The sequence below is a fragment of the Xiphophorus hellerii genome, chromosome 14 (assembly GCF_003331165.1).
Source record: "Xiphophorus hellerii strain 12219 chromosome 14, Xiphophorus_hellerii-4.1, whole genome shotgun sequence".
NCBI classification, from domain to species: domain Eukaryota; kingdom Metazoa; phylum Chordata; class Actinopteri; order Cyprinodontiformes; family Poeciliidae; genus Xiphophorus; species Xiphophorus hellerii.
Window position 1 is genome coordinate 22,490,064 of NC_045685.1, and position 17,950 is coordinate 22,508,013.

Genomic DNA, 17,950 nt, shown 5'->3' on the forward strand with positions numbered 1-17,950 from the left:
GGAGCTTATTTCCTGCCTGCAAATGCAATAAATTTAATAAAATATTTTAGAACAAAGACCAAACTAACAATTAACTCTAGATAAATTACTAGTTTTAACATTCCCTTTTTTTTCCCACACTTGAGACAATCTGCTAATGGAACTAGAATTTTATAGTTTTAAGTCTGGTAAATAATTTGCTGAAAAATGTTAAAGTATTTTCTACCAAAGAAATATCTACAAAAAGGCTGATGTTCACTGCAGTGGTTTATAAGTGACTTTTTATCTAACAATCTTTAGTTTTATTTGATATTTTAAACAAAAGGATACATTTATAATACGTTCACTTGATTACAGAAACTTCTCATCCAATCCTTACTAGAAAACCTATAAACTACTAAAATGTAGGAAGAGAAAAATGATTTTTAGCTCTTTTTGGAGCGTGAACAGACTTGGTTCTGATCTGATCTGGACCCAAATGACAGGAAATGAAAAACTTTAATCTGCAGTTAAGTTAGCAGATGAAGGAAAACTTTACAGCCAAAAAAAACAAACCAATGGCTTTACATTCATGTTGGGTTGACAAAATGAAACATTGGATTTACCTTCACATCGTTCCTCAGATTAATGTTGTAAAAGTTTCTGGTAATAAATCTGACAAACAGACAAAGAGAAGCAAAGATCAGAGTTTGGTAAAAAAAAAAAAAGTTCAACCATTTTCAAGGCCAGTTTTCAGACTGTGGAGATAAAAACACAAATTAACTTAAAACTTTTAATCCTTTTTTTTTACTGTTAATATTGCAATTTTCTGCATTCAACAGAGATAAAATAAACTAAAATATGACCGTTTTATGTTTATAGTGAATCAATAAATATTGCATTGAAACAATTCAATGTTTCAATCATGCTAAGGTAAATTATCTTCCTGCTCAAATTAATTGTTTAATCTCTAAAAAATTTTCTTATTCTAACTGACCTAAAACAATTTGAGTTTTGTTTGATTTAACTTCAGACAGCAAGAAAATAAAACGATACGTATCTTTTGTGCATAGGTGGGCAGAATACCCAGAGAGTCGACTGAAGTTCTGTAACTGATCAAATTATCAATCATTTAATATTTAAAAATTACATCAGACCAAATTAAAAAGTGGAGATTTTGGTATTTTCAGGACCAAAATGACAATTTGTATAAGTAGAAAAAGAGAAATTTTTCCAAATCAGTTTTTTCAATAAAAACTTATGAAACTTTAACTGCAGGTGTGTGTCTGTGTTAAAACACGTTTTTCATTCAGTGGGGGAAAAATCCAGACATTTCACTCAAGCAAAAGTAGAAATACGTCTAAAAGTAAACGTAACTAGTTACTACCTGACTCCAGGTGTATGTAAATAACGTTCTCCAATTTTTTCAGATTTAAATATGAAGCACTTACAAGGATTTTCTACAGAAATCTTTAAGGGTTTCAAACCGTTGTGGTTTTAAAGCGAACCTGCAGGTTGCGGAGGTGAGAGCGGCTGCAGCAGTGCGAATCCTCGGCTGCGTTCTCGTCCAGGAAGAAAACCGAACAAATGGAGCAGAAAAAACCCAATATGGGCTCCACAAACTCACCGGCTGCAGGCGAGCACAAACGACGATTAATTACAAACAAAACCTGGAGACTTAGAAAACTAGATTCACTGAATTTCACTGGATGTTACCTCAAAGATCTAATGTGCAAGAAAAAAATTACAATTGTCCACAATTAACTGCATGAATTTATGATACTACAACTAATATATATTTTAATATTTGGCCCTTTTTCCCATCTCAAAATATTTCCAGGGTCCAGACTCGCCATGGCGAACTTTACACCATCAGATAATATCTCATCTCTAAACATCGTAAGTTTGTGCATTTTAATCTTGTCAGTTTGCAAGAAAAAAATGACAATTTTTCCACTTTTCTTCTTGTAAGTCAAATGAATTAAATCTTTTCAGACTTTTTGGCAGAAATTGAGCCACATTGTTTTATCTTTCAAGTAAAAGATTAAAATGTCAACGGAAACAAATGTAGACTGGAAGCAAAATCACTTCGGTTACTGATGACTGACGAAGGAGAAAGAGAATATATTCGTCATTACAGTAAATTTTATGGGTTTGCAGTATGAATACTTTTGGATTAACTTCTCACTTTTTGTCTTTACATTTTCTGAAGTGAAAGTTTTTCTTGTTTCATTTGGATTGAATGGAGAACAGGGCTGGTTTTCCTTAAATGCCTTAATTTTAGATCAATTGATTTTTTTAAGGATGCAGTTTCTTTGATTCAAAAGAGGCCAATACAAAAGCATGCCACACTTTTCAGATGCGTGTCAGTGTCATTTGTCAGATTAATGAAGTTTTCTGTAGAAATATGACAAAATGGAAACATTGATTATTGATGATAGAAATCCAGACCTGAGTTTTCCTCATCCTCATCCTGAAGGTTTTCCCTCCATAAACCTTCCCTCAACTCTTCCTCCGTCGCATCGTCTTCCTCTTTCACTTCATCCAGATTCCTGAGAACTTTCAAAGACGACTTTGGGAGCTTTCTCTTTTCGTTTGCTGGACTTTCCTCCTCTTCATCGTCTTCAGTCGCTTTCTGATAGGAAATGTTTCCAGCTCGTCGTCGTTCAGGAAAACTCAACCTTTGTGTCTCGTGAACCATTTCTTCATCTTTAGGAGGTTTGGTTCTGGTTGCGACAGCGATGCTTTCTTTGTTAGTTTCTGGTTGATCCTCCATTGAGTCCATCGTTTGGTGAAGTTTAAAGTCTTCAGACAGAAGCTTGGAGAGACTTTCTGGTTTCTGGACTTTAGTCTTGTTTTTGGTCTGATCTTCAGTTGAACTGACATGGACCTGAAGGTCTTCCTGACATTTTTTCTGGGTTGTTTCATCTTCAGTTTTATTGTAAAGTATCTGGGATTGGTCACTCAGCTCCAGCTTCCTCCTCTTTGGAGAAAGATTCTCCTCTGATGGCGATTCTGGTTCTGAACGAAGGTTTCTCTTGTCTGGTTTGGATTTTGATGTAGCAGCTGGTTTCATCGATGAGTCCGATTCAAGGTTTATCACAGCCTCTCTTGAGTCTCGAAGACGCCGATTCAGACTCTTTAAACTTAAAGAGCAGAAACAGGTTTGGTGTGTTTATTTTGCACAAGTTAATTTTTAAACATGGTTCTTTTAATGGTTTCATTTTGGTTTAACAAAAATTAAAAACTATGTAAAAGTAATTCCTACACCTCTTTTTGTCCCCAACACTTTACATATCTATCCTTTGTCCATTTATTTCCATTAGTTGTTGATAAATTATAAAAATTTCACTTAAGATTTTATATTTCACCTCATTTCCACCAACTATGGTCCAAACTGGGTTGAGGACATTCAGTCATTAAACACTAGAGTAAGAATTTCTTACTGTAAACTATGAGCATATTATAAATGATGACTTCGGAAACGAGTGTCTCAGAAAAAGTTTAGCGTAAAACAAAAAACTGCAAAGAAATAAACTGGTGAAGTTTTCACTTTTATATAAATGACCCAACCATCAAATAAACATCCGATACTCACGGTTCAATACGTTTAACTTTGCTCCTGTTTGGGAGGGAAAAACATAAAAAATGAGATGGATCAGAACCAGCCCGATATCATCTGTGTTCACTCAGATCGACTGAAACACACACATACCACAGTTGGTGTTCTGGTGAGGAGTTCAGTGAGATTTGGAGAACAGCTGCTGTTACGCCGCTTGGTTCAGCCATTTCAATCACAATCTGACAGAAGACAAGTGGAAAAAAATTATTCTCTTCACATGTGGGGTTCCACAAGGTCCAATCCTGGTGTCCTTCTTATTTAATAACTTCTTGCTCCCACTGGCTCATATTACAAATAAGATTAGCCATCATAACTATGCAGATGATGTACTGTTCTACATTATACAATGTCATCAGGTGACTTAGTACCAATTCAAGCACCAATGGAACAAATCAATCAATGCCAAAACTGAAGTTATTATCTTTGGACCTAAAGAGGAACGATCTAGAGTCAATGCACAGCTTCAGTTATTACAGCAGATGAACTCTGGCCTGAACTTTCAGAGCCACATAAAGACAGTTACAAAGTCAGCCTTCTATCACCTGAAGAACATTTCCAGGATTACGTGAGATACAGAGAAACTCATCCATGCGTTTATCTTTAGTCAATTACTGAAACAATGTCTTCACAGGTTGGCCTAAAAAAAATCAATCAGATCCAGAGCGCTGCTGCTGGAGTTCTGACTAAAACCAGGAAGTTAGAGATCATCACCCAGTTCTAAAGTCCTACACTGGCTCCCTGTAAGTCAGAGAATAGACTTTAAAACACTGTTAGTTTATAAATCACTGAACGGTTTACACTACAATACATTAAAGATCTGCTGCCGTCATAGCAACCTTCCAGACCCCTCAGGTCTTCTGGTTCTGCTAAATCCAGACTAAAACCCACCTGTTTAGAGTTGCTTTTTTATTATTTTAGTCTGTTTTTGCTTCATTATATCACTGTGATGTAATATGTTTATTTTTTTATCATATAAAGCACGTAAAATTGCCTTGCTCCTGAAATATGCTGTACAAATAATCTGTCCTGCCTCCACAGACTAGATTAAAATCGAAATAAAGAAAATCTAGTTTCTTAATTTCAGTCTCTGCAAACAAATCAAGCATTCTTTAAATGTTTATGTTCTTCATTAATCCTATAAGTGGTGCCAAATATTATGACAGAAATGAGACGAGTTGCCCTGAATGGGACTAGTGCAGCCGTTTGGGTCGTTACCCTGTTAGCCAGCGGCAGGAAGTTGACGAAAGGAGCAACGGTTGCCACTTTTTTCATGACCATCATGACGAGGTGAGTTGTAGGTTCAGAGATCTCCACGCAGAGCAGCCGCTTGTCCAGAGGCCGGAGCTGAGAAACGTGCTGCAGAGACAGAAAGCTGCAGGTTTAGAAGCTGCTGCTGCTGCTGCTGCTGGTTCCTCTCAGATCGGTTCAAAACGACTCACAGCGTTGCTCCACTTCATCACAGATCGGTACATCGTCTCCTGCAAACAAAGCATGGACGGAACCATAGTGGTTGTTATGTTTTATGATGTTTTAGATGAGAAGAAAACCTAAAGTTAATTTTTTTTTACCTAATATATTTCTTTTTAAATAAATAAAAAAACTAACTGGATTAGACAAAAAGTCACAGAGAAATAAAAACTGTCATGAAAAACCCAGAACTATTATAATGCTGATAATTTCCCTCAGTGTTTGGGATAAACTCGTACCTCACTGAATCCGGGCTGCATGTCCTCCAACACCAGGTGAACACTGAGCCTGGAGCCTTTAACAAAAACTGGATTTATGATGTGACTTCCGACAAAATCACTGCATCCGTCCCAGCTGCTGAAAAACACAAAGGCCTGGAGCAGAGAGGGAGAAAACTGAAAAGTTACGACGCAGGGAGATTTTAAAATCTAATAAATAACTATAATGTGATGTTGTTACCCTCCTCTGTAGCGGTAAAACCACCACGTTGTAGAACAGAGTCTGCAGATTCTGTTTGGGGAAATGTTTCCACACTAGCTTAGCGACGTCCTGGTGGGTGTAGTTTCTCTCAGGCAAACCCGTTAGCATGACGGTGCAGAACTTTGAGGCCTGGCTGATGGTTTTCTACAGGTTGAAAAGGCACAAATAGAAAAAAAAAGCCTAAAATATTCTGAGGGATTTAATAAATGTACATTTACATAAACAGAACGATTTTAAATCCCTCCTCAGAGTGTTGGTTTGCTAGGTATCCACCAGCACTACATCTCAGACCACATTTCTGCTGCATGGAAAATTCAACATAGTTTTATATCTGAACACTGCAAAAACAAATTCTTACCAAGTATTTTTGGTTTAGTTTCTAGTGCAAACATCTTAGTACACTTAAAAAAAGACTAAACTAATTTATAAGTAGATTTTCAGCAAGATACAGTAGCTTGTTATAAGTCAATAATTCCTTAAAATTGAAGAAAAAGTACTAGTTCCATTGGCAGATTATTTCACTGATAACATGACATTTTTTCCATGTTACATATGAAATAATCTGCCAGTGGAACTAGTACTTTTTCTTCAATTTTAAGGAATTATAGACTTATAACAAGCTACTATATCTTGCTGGAAAGCTACTTATAAATTAGTTTAGTCTTTTTTTAAGTGTACTAAGATGTTTGCACTAGAAGCAAGATAAAAACTGTTTGGTAAGATTTTGTATTCCTCTATAACTATAGACTCCACTTTACAAACAAGAATTATTTTGCTTCTTGATCAAAATTAGGCAGAAAAAAGAAGTTACCTTTAAACCGTTCAGACTGACTGTCAGATAATCTACGAGACAAAAATTTAATGCAGTTACTTATTGTGAGCTACATCAAGCCTCCAAATGGTTTCCATTTCTTTTTATTTTTTACCTGGGATGTTGAACCAGGGACAGAAAGTGGGAAACACTAAAGGGCTGGTTGTCATGGTGATCCAGAACGGAGGAGTGCTGCCCTGAGGAACGCCATGTTTTATAGTTGGGACGACGGCGCCATCGACAGCTTCACTAACATCTGGCAAAGCTCTGCTTGGCACTGTTGGTGCTGCACAAATAAAAATGAAGGTCAGTGCTTTGCTTATGTAGATTCTCAAGTCTGTCCTTGACATGTTGAAATGCGTCTGCAGGAGCATAGTAAAATGTCTCGGGATTTTGATGTTGACCTGAATGTCAAATGGAGATTGGAATTACGAGCCAAAGTTTTGAAATCAGGGAACATTTCTCCAACAGGGTTTCTGGAAAAACTCAAATTTAAGGCTTTTTAAGACCATTGTGAATTGAATTTAAGACTAAAACCTCAAAAAAGTAAAAAAAACATTTCCAGGCAAGTGGCGATGAATCTGCACTTATTCATGATTGTTCAAAAAAAGTTAGTAAGCTAGCAAAGGTATACTAACGGCTAGTTAGCGTAACCTCTGATGATGGTAGATAAATGGTTTTCATTTAACGGTAAGTTGTTTCTCCGTCATTAGCACATCTAGCTTTGAGTACATGAGGTTGACTGACAGCGCTAAGACCCTCCCCTTGGCTCTGATTGGTTGTTTTTGGTGTATTTCTTCAGACGGCCATAGCAGCTTAGGGAGGAGGTTAACAGATTATCCGGCTCAAACTGTCCCAATCCTAATCCCTCCATTCTTGGTTCTGATGGCTCCACAAAAGGCCGTTGCTTTCAGGGCGGCAACATTTCAACATTTATGTCCTAAAAGAGAAACTGACGTGGAGAAAGACTGTTGATTTGAGGTATTTTCATCCTGAAGACATGATGAGCTGGAGAGCGCTTCAGCAGGCTGTACCAAACTCCCAACATGTCCGCCTCTTGTCTGTTTTTAAATTCAACAAACACCTGAAACACACAAAGGAATAATTCAACTTCTTTCTACACACACCCTCACACACGTGTGTGAGACGCTGCAGTTCAGCACCTTGTTGAGAAGAGGCAGGTATCGTCTCACAGAGCCGATTTTTATCAGAGTTTCCCTCAGAGCGCCGGCTTCGCTCTGGGAGATGTTGTGGATGAAGATCAAACTTCCTCCATCGTCCTTCAGTTTCTGTTGACAAAGATGTGTTATTTTATTCTGCAATCACTTATTCTGAAATAAAAATCTGTATCAAAGTCAGAAACAATGCGATACGTACAGAATGGGTCCTTTTGATCAGAAATGAATAAAAGTCAAACTGAAACAAACACAGAAACAGAGTTAATGTGTTTCTTCAGATTCATTTGTACTGAGATTCTAAAAAAGTTATTCGATTTCTTTAAAGAATTTAAACTCACTGATCTTGAGGAAAATCTCAGTAAATTTTATCTTAACTTGTTCAAAAATAAATAGTAACTATATAGCTTTTACTTACTTAAACAACTGTGATAACTTTTTAATCTTAAAATTTTTACTGCCTGTTTGTTTTGCGTCAAATTATACCCTTTGCTCATTTACAAAATAACATACTCTTGCTTTTATACTGAATAAATTTGTGAATTCTCATATTTTGAAATGTAAAGACATAAAATGTAAATATTCTTACTGGCGTCATGGAAACCATGTTGTGAACAACTGCGACTGACAGTTTAGATCCTTTGAAAACTATGTGGTTCTGGTCGGAATAAGCCACGATGTTTTGAACACTTTTCACAGACGGCATCAGGGCAAACGCCTATAAACAAAAATATTAAGGAGTCAATTTAATAATTATAGCATTCATACATTTTAACTGGACTTATATGGCAGAAGTGAAGACATTGTTCAACCAAAATCGCAGAAGTCTTTGTCACAAAGATGGAAACATTTTAAAAATCACTTGTTGAATCAGGAGAAACCTTGAATTATACTCTTTCTTACAAATAACAAATGTACATTTACATATACAGAGTGCTTTTAAATCCCTCCTACGAGTGTTGGTTTGTTAGGTGTCCTCCAGCACCAGACCTCAGACCACATTTCTGCTGACTTCTTATTCCTTACTGCATATATAAATATACAAATCTTCGCTTTTTGCAACTTCACTGGAAATTTTCCTTGAATTCTCGGCTGCTTTTCTTCATGTTTTTATTCATATTTCTCCATTCTGGTTCAGAAAATGCATAAAACAAATGAAAACTGCACAAACGGCCAAAGTTTCTAAGGCCTTACTGGGAGGGATTTTCAGGTTTTTATCTCCAGTGATGTCTTGGTTAAGAAGAGAAAAAGGTAAATCTCTGATGTATCTGCTACCCACCATGCACGTTTCAGGAATAACGTAGATGTTGCTCCCCTTAAAGATGAAACCAAACGGGCGCAGCAGATCAGCAACGTCATCCTCTCTGTAGCAGCCGTCGAGATACCTGGGCAGGTTCGTTATGAGCAGCACCTTCGCATCGAGGAAAGCCAGCTGAGAAAAATAGATTAGTAGAGAAATGTTCACACAGATTTTACATTTTCCTGTTCAACTATAGACTAGGCTCTATGTGGAACCAAAAGGTTGGGACATAATTTAGATTTAGTCACAGTAAATGACAGAAACATGACAAAAAAATGGTTATATTTGCATTACTGATCCTAAGACAAATTAAAAAGTGTATCAAGCTTACGATTAAAACTAAAAATGTATAGTTTGGGTCAGTTTAAAGCAAACGTTTTAACTCTGGGAAGCGGATATTCAAGATGTGTTTTTAGAGAAGCGGTTCATAGCTGTTAAATAAAAACTCACCTTCGGAGACATAATGGTTCTCCTGCTTAAACAATCTGGAGAAGAGAGTCAAAACAAAGATTTACATACATCAGTTAAGATTAATCTACAGATTTTCTAGCTTTTATTTTACTGATTTTTTTTTTACCAATTTGTTTTTCACTCAGACATTTCACCAGGTTTTCTTTGAAGGTCGGGGCGGCAGCTGAACGACTCGTTTTGGTAGCTGGAGTTCCTCCTGACGGATTACATTGAGACACTGCTGCAGGATATACATCAAATTTACCGATTAATCAAATTTTCTGATCTTCAAGAGTTAATTTTTATAAAAATTATGATTCTTTTTTTTTTTTTTTAAACCAATGCATTTGATGTTTACCCACCCAAAAACTACCACAAACGTATTTTACAACGTTTAATTATTTTGACGTTGAATTCAGGTCAACTCCCAGTGGGAATTCTTGGAATAAAAGCCATTTTTAAAATCTATTTTCTGTTTGTAATTTGTGTTTTGAGGGACAAATAAAATCTTTTAAAATCAGAAATGAAATTTGGTATTAGAAAAAAAAAGATTTTATTTTCAAGCCATATTTCTTCTTGTTAAAGGGGAGGTTTTCCTCTCCACTGTCATCCATGCATGCTCAGTTTGGGGGATTAAAGTTAACGAGTCAACGCAAACAACTGTCTGTGTTCGTTGTGAATCCTGCAAGTTAATGACTCGATGCAATCAGCTGTGTTTCCTTATAACAAAAAACATTTTAAACTACTTTGAATAATAATCTGAACTTGATTGTATTGTCTGATAACTGAGATCAAGTTAGAATGGATACAAGAAGAGATTGAATTCTTTTTTTTCTGCCTCGAGACAACATGTTGTGAACTGGCCCTATAAAAATAAAATGAATTGTACTACAATAAAAAAAAAAAAAACACAATACTTTATGAAGTTGGTAAATAAACCATGATGTGTCTTTATTAGCAGACCCCATGATGAGCCAAAACCAACAAATTTACAGAAAAACAAACAAAAATCACTGTGACTTTTATAGGATTCACATACCAGAAAGGAAAAATACCATCAGGTGTTCTTTGATCGGTTTATGTTGTTAAATTTACCTTTTTTCTTTGTTTTTCTCTTCTTTCTTTTCTGCCGTTTCTTGAAATCAGGTGAACTTCCTGTTTCCAAAGCGTCAGCCTCAGTCCTCTGACGTGAGGAGGAAATCTGATTTTCACTCTGACTCTGTGATGATGAACCAACTGAAGGCGTTGGAGCTTTGAGGAGATTCTGTTCAGTCTGAGGCGGATCAGCTGGTTCTGGTGTAAAAACGGAGCAGCTTGATGTGCAACTCTCTGCTGGTTTACTGGATAAATTCCTCTGTAGTTTGACTGTAGTTGTAGTTTTAACCTCCACACAATCTGCTGATCTTATTTCCAGATGTTTCAGAGCTTCAGCATCTTCAAACTCTTTGGTCTGAAGAGTTTCCAGGTTTTCTATCTCCATAAGATCTTCATTTTCTTTAATTTCTTCTTTGCTCACATCTTCCTGTAGATGTTCTACTCTAATTTTAGGTTTCTGTCTCGTTTCTTCTGTAGTTCTCTCTTCCAGTCCCTTCAGAGATTGTTTAAACTCTTTTTGTGTTTTTTTGGAGTCACTACCAGCCACTTTCTTCTTTGTAAACATCAACTTTGTAGCTCCTAGATGCTTTGAAACTTGTTTTTTCACCTCAAATTTAACAGTTCCTACTTTTAGAGATCTGACAAACGGCCGGTTTAGGATAATTCTTGCTTTGGAAACCAAAGCTTTTGCTTTTGAAATGCGTCTGCTTGTTGTCATCCTTCTTTTTGGTAAAGATGCATTATTTCTAGTTGAATGTAGAGCCAGATCAGTGCTGGACACAGGTTTGGTTGGTCGTCTTCTGAAGACTTTTGGTTCCACAGATAATCTAAGAAGAAAAGAAAATGAGCTGAAGGTAGAAAAGACTTACTGTTTGAATGTGTCCATTCTAAAATTGCTCTAAAAAAAGAGAAACTTTCCTTGATTGCAGTAATGCCCACTTATAATTGTTTGTTGCTTTGAATAATATTTAAACATTTAGCACTAATCTGTTAAGCAGTTGCTGTGCAACTAACCATGTGGAAGCAAAACTCCACCCCAGAAAAAAAACCAATGTAAAAATTCCCCCAAAGTGGGCGGAGCCAAAATACTGAGGGGCGTGGCCACCTGTGATAATGCACTGTTGGCAACTTAAAAACTTTGTCACTATATTTAGTGACTTTTCAGACCTCTCCATCAATATTTTTTAAGCAATCAAAGAACTCAAAATACGTTCATATTTCTGCAATAACTGACAATTTTTAAATTTCTTGTAATTTTCCTTTTTTTGCACAAATATACTCACATTTTGTATATTTTTAAATCACCTAGAATCAAAATCTAAAAAAGAAAATGTATAGAAAATGATCCCACTGAGTTGCATATTTCTTTGAATCTGGATCTATTGCTAATAAGTTCAATATTTTTTTTCTTCTTCTTTTGTTGTAAATTTGTCATAACTGTACAGTAACTTACTTTTTTTTCCAGTTACTTCGCTGCAGGTATACCTGAATTTCTCCACTGAGGGAGAGTAAATTATATTTCTATTCCATCATATTCTTAAATAAGATTTGATTAATATTTAATACTAATATGCGCTATATGTGTTTTGCTAGATAAACAGAAAGTGGTTTCAAAGTGCAACTTACCCCTTGTGAAAGCTTAACTCTGCCCCCCAAAGAATTTTGAAAAGTCCCAAAAGTGGGCGGAGCAAAATACTGAGTGACGTGGCCAAGTAACTATAGTTTCTATATTTAGCAACTTTTTAGGCTCCTCTATTGACTTTTTCTTTTAATAAAAGCAATAAAAAAACTGAAACTTAAGTTGTTTATATGTTATTTATGTTATTTGGACAATTTTTAAATTTCTGGTAAACAGTATATTGCTTTTTTTTTTTGCACAAATATTCACTCACATTTTAAAATCCTCACCTAGAATCAAAATACTAAAAATTGCAGTTGCACATTTCTTTAATCAGGGTCTGCTATTCCTAATAGCATTAATGTTTTTTCTTGCGTTTGCCATAAAGTCATCTAATTCTTTTTTTTCTTACTTTGCTGCTAGTATCCCTCAATTTCAGACAGTACATGATATTTCTATTTTACTTTAATGAAAAATCTATTTTTCCTCTTAAGACTAGACACTTAGAAAAATTACAATTCACTGTTGCAAAGTCATTCTCTGCTTCCTTTAAGTAGGAAAACTTTTTCTAGAAAGTATATTCTATAAAAATAAACATTAAATTTTAACATACTGATGTAAAAATGTAGGTGTGAATAAAATTAAATACAAACTGCTTCTCCTTTTCTTTAACCACAGTGGCTGATGTTCCTTGAATATCGAGGCTCTTCATCCTTTTCTCTTTTGGTGCATCGTCCTAGTTTTTAAAGCATACACAGATTAAAGACATTTAAGAGCAAAAAGAGCAAAACTAATGTCCAATACCTTAAATAATGATGATAAGGTTGTAAAAAACATGTCTGGGCTTTAAAAACAGCTCTGCTAAAATACACAATAACATTACATTTACTTTTATTTATATGTATTAGTCCAGATAATTTATAACACAGAAAACACCTGAAAAGCAGAATGTTTTTGATGATTACATAATCTTTGGAGCAAAAGTTTAATTAGAGCAAAACAATTTAAGGAAACTACACAGAACTTTTTAACAAAATACTTCTATCTGGTAGCTGTGAAAATGTGCAGAACTTTAGTTTCTAGAAGTAAATTGTTAAAAATTAACTGAAGTACGAATTTCTCTCTACTTGGTTCTTTGGCTGTCAATTGTTTTACAAAATCAGAATTAATAAACTTTATTGTCTGTGTAATGTGTAAAATAAAATCAGTACAATAACTAAAAAAGTATGAACAAGTTAATTACTACAATAATTTTTCCATCTATCTGTAAATGTTTTATATCTGCAGTAGAATAAAACTGTGAATTTATATAATTGTTTATCCATTTCGTCTTTTTTTTTTCAGTATGGTGTACGCATTTATTTTTTTGTTTTTTTCTTACTTTTGTATGGAAAAGTTAAAAAATGGCCGAAAAAATAATTTAAAAATATTATTACTGTTATTATTGTAAGATGTAGCATTTTCACATTCAGAAAATTGGAGACAAGACTAAAACAAACTGTTTATTTGAATAAATTGAGTTTAAAATGCATCTTAGCGCTAACCTGAGGCTTTCTGGACAAACCAGGTTCACTGATCTGAAGGTCAGATTTCACTTTGGAAAAATTTGAATCCAATTTCTTTTTTGATGAATGAGAAGAAGAGGATTTCAGGTTCCTGAGTTCAGCCAAGATGATGGGAACCAGAGTTCTGACCACAGATTTAAGTTGCGATTTCTTCATAAGCGACTGGACAGCTGCAGGAGAGAAAACGTTTGTTTCAGAGGCTCATCATTGTGGCGGATCTCTTTTCAAAATTATACAGACAGAAGCTGTTCTGCTACTCCAACCTGATGTTCTCAGCAGCTTTTTGGTCAGCTGCTCTACTCTGCTTGACCTCAGCCGTTTAGTGGATGACCTTGTTGGTCTCTTGCGTCTCTGGTCGGATGAAGACTTTTTCTTCTTGCTCCTCCCGGATGAAGATCGCCTCCGATGGCTCCTCGAATCCGAACGGTCACGCCACGTCGAAGGTGGTGAGAGAGATCTGCAGGAAACCAAAATCAGGTTGAAGACTTTAAAAACTGTAAATTATCAGCAGTTTTTCTGACATCAAGAAAGCTTTTAAATGGATGCATTATGCAAAATTCACATTTTGTGCTTCCGTTTGGGTTTCTACTGCTTCTAAAAACAGCAGCACTTTTAAAAAAATTCACTTTTCAGCATAAGTTCATGTTTTTTTTGCTGTCTGGAAAATGAGCCCTTTCAAAAACTTCTGGAATCTAACAAATGAGCAGGCACTGCCCCGTAACCTAGCAACAGATGCCAGGCCCAGACTCATCACCTAGCAACCCAAACGGAACTCATGGCCAGCAGCAACTTATTTGGATTTAAAGTGACAGAGGCCCTAAAACAGAACAGACCAGACGGAAATCTCATTACCTAAGAATTATTTTGCGCAAAAAATTTAATGAACATAAATAGAGCATAGAAGTATCCTAATGTCGTCAAGGAAGCATAATAAGTCATCTTTAAATTTCCCCTAAAGATTTTCCAGTATTACCGATGAGAATTTTGCTCGCATCTCACCGACCTGTGAGTGTTTGGATCCTCCCACTCCTCTGGTTTGCTTCTATTCATCAAAGCATCGCGGAAATGAGGACCTGGAGAGCAGGAACTGCTCCTGGATCTGTAACATTTATTCTCCAGTCTGTATGAACTGATGGATCTGGATCTGGATCTGGACCGGATCTCAGACCCAACTCTGTGATCGTAACGCTGGAATGTCTGAGCAGAGGTGGAGGGGTCTTTATAAGGAAAACTACAAAAATAAAATAAAATAAAAACATCATTTAATTGGTAGAAAATAACCTCAAAATATACTTTTTAAAAATGGAGACTAAGGATTTTTATTTGACTTACCTCTCAAACAGTGGTACTCTACAATCCCAGTTTGGGTATCTGTAGGAAAACAGAAAAATTGAAAAAAATCCAAATTTTTTAACAGATTCTCTTCAATAAAAAGTCAGAATTAGTTTTTTCTCTTGGTAGGGCAAAACGTTAAAAAAAGAAAAGGAAAAAAAAAAAGAATGTTGTATTAGGAATTTCTACTGTAGCAACAGCAAAAATCTCTTAAAAATCCTAAAATATTCTTGATAACTCAACAAAAAGATAAACATCCATAAATCACAGAGAACAAATATTAAACTGAGCTTTTAAAAAAAGTCACTGACGTTTTGCGGAAGAGAATGCAGGCCTCGATATGAAAGCTGATATTCTGGTGAATGATCCACTCCTGGCAGGAAGAGCAGCAAATGTTACAGGAAACTCATCAAAAAAACATTTTAATCAGTGCAGCCAGAAGGAGCATCGTTTCTTTATAAAAGTTGCTCATTTTGAAAATTTAACCAATTTCTTCTGGGTTATTTTTTTCTTTTCTCATTTTCAACATATTTAAGTTTTATGCCAACAAACAGACATAAGCCAGCATATCTGTTGTATCTAAATAATTCTTCAGGACACCAATGACATAAAAACATGTGATTTATGTCATTAAATTCCACATACTAACTACACTTAATTATAGTTTTGAATTCGATATTTATTGACGTCTTTATGAAACCAAAACTGGAAAAAATAGTATGAAAGTTTGTTTTAAAATTTGACAGTTTTGGGGTGAATTAATTAGAATTTATTTTCATTAGAATAAATTTTTACGATGATAAATGATAAAATAATATTCACGGTTATGGTTTCCTTTAACAAGAAATTGTTACTATTTTTCCTTTTAATTTTTGTGAAACTTTTGTTATAAGTTTCTACAAAACATTAAATTTAAATATTTCTACATGAAATGGCAGTTATTTATACTATTTTAACAAAAACCTTGTTGTGCTATAATTAGGGCTACAACTCATAATTATTTAAGTATTAATCGATTATTCTGATAAGTTGACGCATTCTTCAGATTTTCATTTAAAATTCAACATTAGAAATACAACAAATAATTAAATATTTTTTAAATAAAAAAATAAACACTTTATTTAGTGAATTTGAACTGGATGAATTTAAAAATGCCATTTACATTTTGATGTCAATGTAAAAGCATGGACATCGAAAGGTGTTCTTATCTTAAATGCAAATTGAATCTATTTTGTAGTTTATGCTGAATTACTGCTCTGAATACATTTTTTTCCAACAAATTCTCTTTTTTTAACTGTATACCCGAGTTAATTAATAAATTACTAAATCGATTATTTCAATATTTGATTAATCATTTCAGCATTAGCTAAAGTAAAAGTGAATTCTACAATTGAAAAGGTTTTAACTTTAACTTTTAGTTAACTTGTCAATGGAGGGATCAGAAGAAAAGTACACACCTTAAAATTAACGCACACGGTGCTGCAGAGAGAACAGGTGTGTGGGAACGACCTTGGTTTGGCAGCAGTGTAATCCTCCATCATGGCTTGTGGAGGCAGACCATTGAAACCAGTTGGATCAGGTAGGAACGCTCTGCCTGAAGGCTGCAGCAGCCAGTGGGTGGAAGCTGCCTCAGGCAGACACGTTGGCCTCATGGATGGAGGAGAAGCTGGATTTAAATCAGAGTAACTTTGTGTCTTCTCGTACTTCTGGTTTGATTTTTGATTCTTCTTCGTTTCAACAGCAATTATAACTTGTCCGTTAGCTTTACTCTCATTTTTGGACATGTCATTAATGGCCTGGCCAGGGTCTTCGTCTTTAGGTATTGAAACAAATTGCTTAATTTCAGCAATTTGTTTCATTTCAGGTGTTGAACTCCAGTTGGATTTTGGTTCAGATCCTTCAGAGTTGGCAGAACTTCTACCGGTTTCTTGCATCACCAGAGGAAACAAGGAGAGAATGGACTGTAAACTACGACTTGGTTGGGTCTGCAGGTTATTCGAATTATTGGGTGGATGGTCCACAAAGGTCCTGACTGAGCTACAACTGGTGGAAGAGCTTTTCTGAACATGTGAATCCCAGTTTTTCACCTCTGCTGAGCTCCTCCTTTTACTGGTTTCTTCCAAAACTCCATCAAATCCAACATTTTGATCGACTCTGTGAATCTGTTCACCTTCTGAACAACTAAAATGGTCAAATCCAGTTGTGCTTGTGACACGTGGAAAGTTTGAACCATCAGTTATTTTCTTTTTCTTCATAATGCAGATTTGCTCCAAGATGGCAGGCAGATTTGTTACAGTGACCTGGTCTTCGGGGTAGGAGAGAAGACTTTCCAAATCTTCTTTTTCAAGCCCAAACCGTTGGAGGATCTTAGTGGCCAGTTCCAGAATATTCTCTGGGCTATCGGGGAAAGGATAGGGTTCCTCTGTCCCAGCTTTGTCATTGTTGTCTTGTTTCCTGCTGACATCGACTCTAATATCACTTATACTTTTAGTTTCGTCTGTAAAATGTGATGAATTCATTGTGGAAGAACCAGATTCATCCATATCAAAGTCTGAAGGTCCTTGAGAAGAAGAGCAATTTGAAGAAGAAAGCATCTTTTTTGATGTTTTAGAAACAAGTGTTTCTACTTTTAAAGATTTCAAATCTGTGCTTCCCAGTGTGGATGTTATAAATATCAGAAAAGGAATGAAGGCTGATGGTTAGAGAAATGAAAACATTATTGTGTCATAGCTTGGCGTTGTTACAATGTTTGGTGTTAAACTGATAGCCTTGCTATCCACAGCACAGTTGTGCAAAGCTACCAGATACAACAGGAAACAGATGACCAAATCTTCCTTGTACCAAATGCTCCAGCAGCCACGGCGCTAAAAGGGTAAAGAAAGATGTTAAATGGAGGTTTCTGTTCCTCAGGATGTCAGAATATGCAACAAACTATCTAAAATGCCCTTTATGTACTAGTAGTGAAGTGATGCACAAAAAGTATGTTATAGAAAATACATCCAGAAAATGCAAAATTTATATAAATCATAACCATTTAATTTAACTTTTTATCATTCTTCAAATACAGTTATTGCTCT

General features: G+C 35.4%; 2 protein-coding genes across 2 annotated transcripts; both read right to left on the minus strand.

Annotated features, from left to right (window-relative positions):
- Nucleotides 1-340: 340 nt before the first annotated feature.
- LOC116733226 (uncharacterized) lies at nt 341-6,688 on the minus strand. Its single transcript, XM_032584006.1, has 11 exons — nt 6,454-6,688; nt 6,339-6,370; nt 5,507-5,671; nt 5,287-5,421; nt 5,020-5,058; nt 4,796-4,936; nt 3,674-3,759; nt 3,557-3,580; nt 2,410-3,104; nt 1,467-1,588; nt 341-633 (listed from the first exon to the last, which is right to left on the minus strand). The coding sequence occupies exons 1-11, from the start codon at nt 6,686-6,688 to the stop codon at nt 604-606; spliced, it is 1,704 nt and encodes a 567-aa protein (XP_032439897.1). The 3' UTR covers nt 341-603.
- A 3,565-nt stretch (nt 6,689-10,253) lies between these two features.
- On the minus strand, nt 10,254-16,657 carry LOC116733227 (titin homolog). The gene is made up of 6 exons (XM_032584008.1): nt 16,383-16,657; nt 14,874-14,912; nt 13,805-13,998; nt 13,521-13,711; nt 12,630-12,712; nt 10,254-11,185 (listed from the first exon to the last, which is right to left on the minus strand). Exons 1-6 carry the CDS (start codon nt 16,655-16,657, stop codon nt 10,321-10,323), a joined length of 1,647 nt encoding a protein of 548 aa, XP_032439899.1. The 3' UTR covers nt 10,254-10,320.
- Between the last annotated feature and the right edge of the window lie 1,293 nt (nt 16,658-17,950).